Genomic DNA, 9,125 nt, shown 5'->3' with positions numbered 1-9,125 from the left:
TTGTGGCATCCCTTCTAAAGTTCTAACACTGGAATCTCATGTCAAAAATATAAGTAATGGAATCTCTGCAACAAAAAAGAGAGGTATTTTATAATACCTCATATTTATTGATCATTTCAATCCAAACACAACCCTGTTTGCTAGGACTCGAACCTGTGCCAACTAGGGTATACCTTAAGATGATTACCATACCGACAAGGCGAGCTAGCAATTAACGTTGTATATTAAGAGTTTATTAAGAGTTGTTTTCCGATAAGTAAAATCTAATTAAGAGTTGTTTTTTAAGAATCAAACTCGAATTTTTCCGAACGATTCATTTTATAAAGAGTTTATTAATCATTTTAGTTCAATCATTTAATTATGATATCATCTTTATTGTTTCCACAAAAATGTTTTTCTAACAACCAAGCAATTTAACTCATGTTGTCAATGAGCTCCACCAAAGGACGAATCGTTCGGGAGAGAATTCGAGTTTGATTCATGAGTAGAATAATTCTTTGTTAGATTTTACTGACCTCGCGACCAAATTTCGAATTTTCTTTTCGCCGGAAACCATAGGGCTAACAAAAAAAAAGTTTTTTTTTATCATTTATGATGTGGCAATTATTGTTTCCACAAAAATATTTTTTTAACATTTATGATGTGGCATTTTATTTTACGCAACATTATTTGCATTCGTTCCATTCCATCTTATATATTAAAAAAAGGCATACATTCCCTATCTATTTCATCAAAAATACATTCCCTGTATATAAAAAAAATAAAAAAAAATAAATAAATAAAAAAAGATTAGCAGCTTGGTTTATAATTTAAAAAAAAATAAGAAATCTATCAAATTAAATTACCTTTTCAGTTGTAACCAAAAAAAAATATACCTTTTCAGTAACACCATAGGTTAAAAGGAAAAATTGGGTGACTACAAGTTTACAACATTTATCAGTAAATAAATCAATATTTTTGAAGAATTGGCATTCCAGCTAATTGAATTCTTAAATTAATATTTTTTTTGCTCACAAGCAAAGTTATAATTTTATTAATTATCAAATAAATACAAATCCCTTTTATGATTTTTCATATCATCAATCTCCTAGAACTGGTTCTTTATAATAGTTATTATCACAGTTAATAGGTTAAATCCAGCAAGAAAACCTAACTAGTAACCCTCAAGCTACTATCTCTCACTCCCACTGAACCAATGAAGATGATTCATATGATGAAGGAGGACATGAAAATGCACATGAATCTCTATTGGGGAAAAGATGCTATAATACTTTTCCCTGGGTGGCCTAACCAAAGTCTTGGCATGTACATTTTAGCTCTATCTTTTGTGTTTTTCCTTGCATTGGTTGTTGAGTTTTTGCCTAACAAATCAACCATCAAGCAAGGGACAAATCATATCAAAGGAGGGTTGATTCAGGCTATTATATACTTTTTTCGTATTAGTTTCCTTTACTTGGTTATGCTTGCTGTTATGTCTTTCAATATAGGAATCTTCATTGCTGCTGTTGTTGGTCATACCATTGGATTCTTTTTAGTCAAGTCTCATGATATTTTTGCTGCCAACAAAGAACAAAATCGCGAGTCCGCCATGACTATTGATGACATTTAGTCGCAGTGATAAGGGATTTGGATTCCATGCAGCCGCTGAAAATAAAAAATTGATATTCATATTTCAAATTTGTATTTTGAGTCTGACTTACTGAAGTTAAAATGTAAATCCTATGATACTGATCTAGTGGTGTCAAATTATTTTATCGCATAAATTGTTTGAATAAAGTTTTCTTTTCTATTGTATATGGTTGGTGATAGGTGTTTGCATGTGTAATTCTCAAGGTATTGCATAAAACTAAGTTTCAATTTTTTCTACTTTGATTTGACTCTGTTTAGACTAAGATTCTCTGCATCCTTTCTGTTTTTGTATATGGGATCGAAGTTCATCATTTTAAGATCTTGTTCAAATATAATTGGAGTGAAGTAAGATCAAATTATCAATGACCTCTAAGCCAGTAAGCCTCATATAAGCTAATATAAAAAACTGAGCAAAATATTAATCCTGGTAACATGCCTCCATTTGAAAATTGAATTATGGCCAATCTTCGAGTTAAATGATAGTATGGTACATTTTGAAGCCCAAGAGATGAAAAAATTCTACTCCCGATAGGCCAGAAGTAAGAGAATCAAACCCTTTGATCTGCATCAGGTGCAGTTTCATGTGAATCCTCTGAATTTGTTCCATCTGATGAGTCTCTCTGTACCTCACTGTCTTTCAGGATTTCACTTGTGACTTGATTTTCATCATAATTAGCTTTAACTTCTGCAATTTCAACTTGCCAAATAGTCCTTTAAACTGTTTCCGAGCTTTCTTCTCAACTTCCTACGAATTAATCGACATTCGTGTAAGAATAAAGTCTTTCCTTTGGTGACATCTCAACCATATACAAGAGAATGACTGATTGGCTATTCCAATCTCATCTGGTCTTTCTGCTTCAGTTTTAGAAGAGCAGCAGTTGCATCTGATTCAGTTTTAGAATCAAACAATTGACTTCAGAAACGGATGACAATATACCTTATATTCTAAAGAAAGTTGAGTATGAAGGTTTACCATTTTGAAATCAGCCCTTGCTTCTTCAAAATCTCCATTACCCATGTAGACCATTCCACGACCATAAAGACCCTTGACGTGCGCAGGATTTGCTTCTAAGACCTGAATGGTCCATTCAAGAACACGCGATGACAGGTAAAATTAAGATATGGAACAGTCAGAATCCAGATGTACAGAATATATCCTTGCATAGATTGGACTGGATCCGATAATTAGGTAATTAATATCTGTTTTATTTAGTATATATCACATAGCTAATGAAGTGTTAGATTTGATTAATACCCCATGAATTTGCCCACGAATTTAAATGTGATTACCCTCGATATTCAAGTGTTGAAATCTACGTGTAGTTGGAACACCTAAAGGCTTTCTTTGGCCAGACACAATTGTTAGCTTATAGCGGATATTTTATAAGCTCAAATGATCAAAATCGCCCTGTTTTGTATGAATGTTTTCTCACGAGCTTATAGTTTTTTCTTACTAGCCATAGCATTCTGTAAGCTACTAATTTTTTATGTCATTTCATATTTATCAGCAAGTTCAGCCACTAATTTTACAAAACACTACGAATTCAATCAACTAGTTTATCAGATATCCTAAGCTCGTCTAGCTAGCTTACTAGCTATCCGCTATTTTTTACCTAACAGAGCAGAAACAAACCTGGTCACTATTTGAAGGTCCAGAATCACCACCACCAGGTCTAATCAAAGCTTTCATCAAACTCCCAACCACAATTTTCTTCTTCCTTAAATTCCCACCACAATTTTCTTCTTCCTTAAATTTTCCAAACAAACAACATTCAAAACACAACCGTTACAACCATAACATTAAAAAATAAAAATTCTACCTTTTCTCATCCTCAGAAAGTGGTTTCTTCTTCTGTGGAGCAAATTCTTGTTCATCATCTTCATTAACAGTTGCCATAACCACTAACAATAAACCAAAACATTCACTGGATTTTCATGCAAAAATAGTGTAAATTGAAGATTCAAATAAGGTTTGTTGCTGAGTGAAAATTTAGGTAGTTAGAAGGTTGTTGAACAAACAAAATGAAATTGGTTTATGGAAGTTTCTAGAAAGGTTGACTGTGTATGTTTTTCAAAGTGCCCTTTAAACAAATACATGTTCCTGTGCATATATATGCGCTAGCAAATTTACAACATACATACAGTCATTCTACTAAAATATTTGCAAGAACAACAGAAATTGCAATTTATTAGTTGTATAGATTACTAGTACAAGTATACAAATTTCTTATCAGTAGCACTAACATCTATGAAATCAAATTCATGTGGTATTCTTCTAAATGACACGATTCCTGAACGCAGTTATCATTTTGGGCGACAAAAACAAGATGAAAGCCAAAATTGAACCAAAAAACATCTTGACGAAGTATTTAAATGGGTCTTTATCGATATCTTCAGAGGTGCTGGTAGGGGCATTTATTGCTGCTGCCGATGGAAGAGCTTCTATCACTGCATCTGCAAGATCTGTAATGAAGGAAGGGGTGAGACCAAGAGCCGGGACACGTGCCCAATTCTTGATGCCAGATTCAAGAGCCAATTCCCTGTACTCCATGTCAATTTCCTCAAGAGTCTCTATGTGCTCACTTACAAAGCTGAGATAGAAGAAGAGACTATTTTAAATCTAGAAATGAGTCAAAGACTATATTTATTTTAAACGAATACGCTAGCATAGTAAAAGGCGAATGATAGTGTACCTCACTGGAACAGCTAAAAGACTCTTCACACCTTTCTGGCCAAGCTCAACTAGAACTTCATCTGTATATGGCTTCAACCACTGTACAGGGCCCACTCGACTCTGGCAATCCAATTCCATCCAATAAAAATGTCAGATACAGGGAAAAAATAACCAAAGGAAAGCAAGAATACAGGCCAGCTATATTAATTGAACGGTACATCTCCGGCTCTGCTCAAGCTCAAATCAGACAGAAGATGGTAGAAAAGCAAGTTGAAAGAGTTCAAAACAAACCTGATAAGCAAGAGTGTGCTCGTTACTAATTCCTCTAGCCTTCAATTCCTGCATGATCAAGAAGATGCACTCCTCCATTTGATCTCGGTATGGATCCCCAGCATTCTCAACATAACTAACAGGAACACCATGGGCACTAAAAAATATCATTGCCTGAAAAATAGAAGAAAAAAAAAATTGGTATGCCACGGTTCAGATTGGAAAAAAATACATCGTATAACCTTTAAATTTTGTAAGCCCTACTAACAGGCCCATAGAAAAAAATTAATTATAGAGGTTACGATAACCATGTTCAACGTATTCAATACAAGAGTTCAATACAAGTGGACGGTGGGATTGGACCCCACGGATTAGCCGGATACCGAGTTTTAAAAAAAACGTATTCAATACAAGAATAAAATTCACCTCCTTTGGCTCAGAAAAACTCTGGAGTTCTTTCTCAATTAAGTCAGCCATTGACTTAATATAACCTTCTCTTTGATACCAAGAGTTTATGATGGAAACAGGAAGCCTAGACAAATAAGCATCTTCCCTGAAAATGAAATAATATCAGTTAATAATAGTAATAATCTCTAAATTGCTTCAAAAAAGAAAATATTTTTCTAAATCATGTAAGGGGATATTCACGAAGTGCCACTACGTAGTACCTGAACGTTTGCTCCAGAACACTGATGCTTGACCCAGTAGTGGATATGGAAAACTGGGGATAAAGGGGTAACACCACAAGCCTTCTTATTCCATCCTTCTTAATCTATCACACAAGACAAGCTTTTCACTATAAGCCCAAATTTAAGGTGACAAAATGGAGCTCAGAGTAAATAATTTAAAAATGAATAGTCACCTGTATCAATAACTTAAATAAATGGTAATGTGTGTATGACGAGAATAATATAAAATAGTCACATTTGATCTAAAACGCATAAGGACTTACTTGTTGAATTGCTTCTTCAGTGAATGGGTACCAGTACCGCATCCCAACATAGATATTTGAAGAGAGGCCCTTTGCTTCCAAAGCCCTTTTAAGTGCAAGTGCCTGCATGATCATCGGAACCCATAAAAGAAGTTATTTCCATTCTAAACCGTAACACTGGTTTTTTTTTTTTTTAATTGAAAATAACTGGAAAAAGCCACAAAGTATTCCTCTTGAAGAGAAATAGAAGCACTTACAGCTATGAGGCACTGACACAGAGACCTACACAAGACACGACACTAACATGCAAACACTGATAATTATTTTAAACAATGGAAGTAATTGAATGTAATCATGTATGTCGGTGTCAAACACCGGACATGCCTTTAATCTAGAATGCCAGTGCTACATAGCCAAACAACATATAATGGGAAAACATAAATAAGAAAGGCATAAATCAAAAAAATTGAACTGCACCTGGTCATCTGTAATTTTGCGTAAAGGAGAGCCACCTCCAATAGAAGCATATGCTTCCTTGGATTTAGGAGCCCGAAGCGTAGATATCAGTTTTGCCAGTGGTTGCTGGAGAAACCGAAACAACCTTGGGAGCCGAATGATATCCTATATTAATAAAAGAAACATATTAGCATACAAACATTTTTTTTTTTTTGCAAAGACAAAAGATAATATTAATGCTCCAGAGAGAAGATAGACCACTAACACAAGATGTACCGAGGGATCAATATAACAGTTCAAGCCATTACATAAAACATAAACAGACCCACACCAATCAATAAAATACAATTAATTGATTCCCCAATCTCTCCAAAACATCACTAACATGCCCAACCCTCAGGTTCTACTGTTAGAACCTAAACAACTTGAATTACCCACTAAGAAATTGAAATGACATGACTGTAGCAGAAAAATAGTTAGTGTCCTAGCACAACCATGTATTCCATCATACAATATTCTAGTGCAGGCAGAATAGCACCAAACTTGGCCAAAGACATATCTCTAGCATTTCCAGAATTTTATCAATTTTCAATGAAGATTCCAAGGCATCCTATTGGGTTCTACACCACTTTGGAATTGAACCGTTTACCACATATACAGCAAGCAAACCACCCTAATTGACTAATTCCTTCCTATATAACATTGCATATATATTTGGTTTTAGTAATGTTTGTCCAAAGCATCTCACATGACTAGTCCGTCACCCATCCTTAGATGAGAAGCAATTCCTATCATTTGTGAAAATCCTGCTCCTGCCTTGCCATGACCAACCAAAACTCATCATTGACAGTATCATCGCCCATCCTCCCAAATTATGGCAGCACTCTTGTTTACTTAAACTGTTTTCGGGGATCCAAGCCAATATTACGACCATTAAGTCCAACACAAACACAACATTGTGTGAGCCTCAAATAGGAACCTAGGCACAAGCTTACAACCAGCAAACTAAGCATGCAGATTCAATATTAGAACAGCCAGTTGAGTGATCAAATTTCAATACATAACCTCCTACTAATTAGAAACGGGGTAACTAATATTCACCAAAGCACCTCATCTTCAAACCAAAACCATCCCCCATTCCACATGGGCACACGGCCCCTTAACCAGCATACAGATTATATGAATGTGTACTAACAGTAATACTCATAACTAATATTGGAAGTGTAAAAACAAACAACATACCGGATCTGCAAAAAGATTAAACAGGAAAGGTTGAACATCGTCCAGCGTCTCTGGTCCACCTAGGTTGAGAAGCAACACGCCAACTCTTTCTTCGGCAGCATGAGTAGGAGATTGTACAGTAAGCCCATTAAAAGTGCTTGCATCTACAGAATATAATGACCGACAAACTAAGCTTCTGCTGCCAATTCTACTATTTGTTGAGCCAGGACACAAAAATAAGGATGCCTGAGATGTAGACTTGTTACAAACTGTGTGGCAAGTAACACAGGACCTGAAAACCACAAACCAAGTATCTTAATTAGCAAATACATGTATTAGATTGGTGAATTTAAAAAGGTTTGTTAAATTGCTGCTGGTATATAGATATTAAAAAAAGAACAATACATCTATAAAGCAAACACAGACACAGACACAAACACTGACACTGGCATGATACTGACACGTTGACACCAGTAAAATGTAAAAAAAAATATATATATGTATTAATTGAACGTAATCACATGTGTTAGTGTCAGACACCAGACACATTCCATCAAAAGTGCATGTGCTACATTGCAATACATATATGTGTAATAATAAGATATATGTATTGTTATGAAGAAAGATATATGCATAGCAATACATCATTACAGTATCTGCACAATAATCCAATAATGCAGCCGTTAAGTTTCAAAACTGTCAAAGGAAAAAAGAAGCATTTTTTTTTTTTCTTTCTAAACTTACTAGGCTTAAATGCAGTTTTCTCCCTTATGTTTCAAAATGTTGCAATTTTGGCCACCTATTAAAAAAAATAGAAATTTTAACCCCTATGTTTAGTCTCTTTTGCAAAAGTGGCCACATCCCTCAATTTTGACTAAGTCAGATGCCACGTGTGTAATTTTCAAATTAAAAATAAATATAAATGTCTTAGGTCGGTTACATGAATCAAACGACACCATAGAGTTCTATCAAAAACCATGTTTTTCTCCAATTCATTTTTCTCTAGATCCTTCATGGAATAAGCTTTTGGGAATTGAACCCCAGACAATGAAGCATGTGTTTCTAAATAGTGGGACGCATGTCCAGCCACTAAAACCATTGAAACAATTGATAACAAGATTGATCTAACAAATAAAACATCAACGCAAAAGTTTTGTTAGATTACTGATTACTACTAAGCATTACAGAAAATATTACCTTGAGCCTCGCGGTCGTGCCCAACTTGGTGTACGTCGTGATCTCATTGAAGGAGAGCTGTGGAAAGCTTGATAGCTACAATAAGACATTTCTATGTTCTTATCCATCCTTCCCCTCCTGATGAGAGCAGGATCAAGCTGAACAAATTGAAATACCATCAATAAAATAAATCTCAATCAAAAGAAAAACAAAATTAAAAACCATTAAACTAGCAATTAAAAGTTCATCACCATAAAATAACATGAATGTAATTATATTCTTTGATCTTTTTTATTCCTTCTGATTTTCAATTTTTCAAGCAATTGATCATTCCGCAACAAAATCAGTAATAGAGAAAGGAAGGAATTAAATGGAAAGAGTGGAAGATTACCCAATATCTTTGTCAAGTGGCACGGGGAGTGTGAAAATTTACGTTTTGCGCTTTTCCTTCTTATACGTTTTGCTTGTTTAAGCGTTTTTCCTCTCCAGATTTGCGTTTTACTGCTTAGGCTGGGGGGTGTGAAAATAAAACTCTGTAGAATTGTAAAAATAGAAGTCACCTTGATGCCTTTTTTTTTTTTTTTTTTTTTTATAAAAAAGAATTAAGAAAAGGATTTGAACAGGGAAAAAAATAAACAACTAAGTGTTGTAAATAAAGAGTAAATGGTTACTTTGGTCCTTGCACCTCGTTGAATAGGGATTTGGGGATTAAATTTGGGATTTAGAGATTTGATATTCAATATGAAGATATTGATTTTCGGTTAATGG

At 34.6% G+C, this 9,125-nt stretch overlaps 3 protein-coding genes across 5 annotated transcripts; 1 reads left to right on the top strand and 2 right to left on the bottom strand.

The window, feature by feature from the left end:
- The first annotated feature begins 1,006 nt into the window (after positions 1 to 1,006).
- Positions 1,007 to 1,866, top strand: LOC25491540 (copper transporter 1). The gene has a single exon (XM_013599484.3). The coding sequence runs from the start codon at positions 1,196 to 1,198 to the stop codon at positions 1,607 to 1,609; it is 414 nt and encodes a 137-aa protein (XP_013454938.1). The 5' UTR covers positions 1,007 to 1,195; the 3' UTR covers positions 1,610 to 1,866.
- Positions 1,867 to 1,985: 119 nt separating this feature from the next.
- On the bottom strand, positions 1,986 to 3,578 carry LOC120580160 (peptidyl-prolyl cis-trans isomerase PASTICCINO1). 2 transcript variants are annotated; one of them, XM_039833478.1, is made up of 4 exons: positions 3,450 to 3,578; positions 3,263 to 3,347; positions 2,603 to 2,704; positions 1,986 to 2,513 (listed from the first exon to the last, which is right to left on the bottom strand). In XM_039833478.1, exons 1-4 carry the CDS (start codon positions 3,524 to 3,526, stop codon positions 2,493 to 2,495), a joined length of 285 nt encoding a protein of 94 aa, XP_039689412.1. In that variant the 5' UTR covers positions 3,527 to 3,578; the 3' UTR covers positions 1,986 to 2,492. The 2 variants fall into 2 exon arrangements, with proteins under 2 accessions (XP_039689412.1, XP_039689411.1); XM_039833477.1 differs by having other exon boundaries at positions 1,986 to 2,374.
- Positions 3,579 to 3,755: 177 nt separating this feature from the next.
- On the bottom strand, positions 3,756 to 8,907 carry LOC25491538 (ferrochelatase-2, chloroplastic). Of its 2 annotated transcripts, none has more exons than XM_013599482.3 (10): positions 8,749 to 8,907; positions 8,379 to 8,515; positions 7,203 to 7,473; positions 5,982 to 6,125; positions 5,526 to 5,627; positions 5,242 to 5,345; positions 5,000 to 5,126; positions 4,595 to 4,747; positions 4,323 to 4,423; positions 3,756 to 4,220 (listed from the first exon to the last, which is right to left on the bottom strand). In XM_013599482.3, exons 2-10 carry the CDS (start codon positions 8,483 to 8,485, stop codon positions 3,905 to 3,907), a joined length of 1,425 nt encoding a protein of 474 aa, XP_013454936.1. In that variant the 5' UTR covers positions 8,486 to 8,515; positions 8,749 to 8,907; the 3' UTR covers positions 3,756 to 3,904. The 2 variants fall into 2 exon arrangements, with proteins under 2 accessions (XP_013454936.1, XP_013454935.1); XM_013599481.3 differs by having other exon boundaries at positions 8,609 to 8,751.
- Positions 8,908 to 9,125: the final 218 nt, after the last annotated feature.

The sequence above is a fragment of the Medicago truncatula genome, chromosome 4 (assembly GCF_003473485.1).
Source record: "Medicago truncatula cultivar Jemalong A17 chromosome 4, MtrunA17r5.0-ANR, whole genome shotgun sequence".
Classification (NCBI taxonomy): Eukaryota; Viridiplantae; Streptophyta; class Magnoliopsida; order Fabales; family Fabaceae; genus Medicago; species Medicago truncatula.
This window is presented reverse-complemented; position numbering and strand designations above follow the sequence as displayed.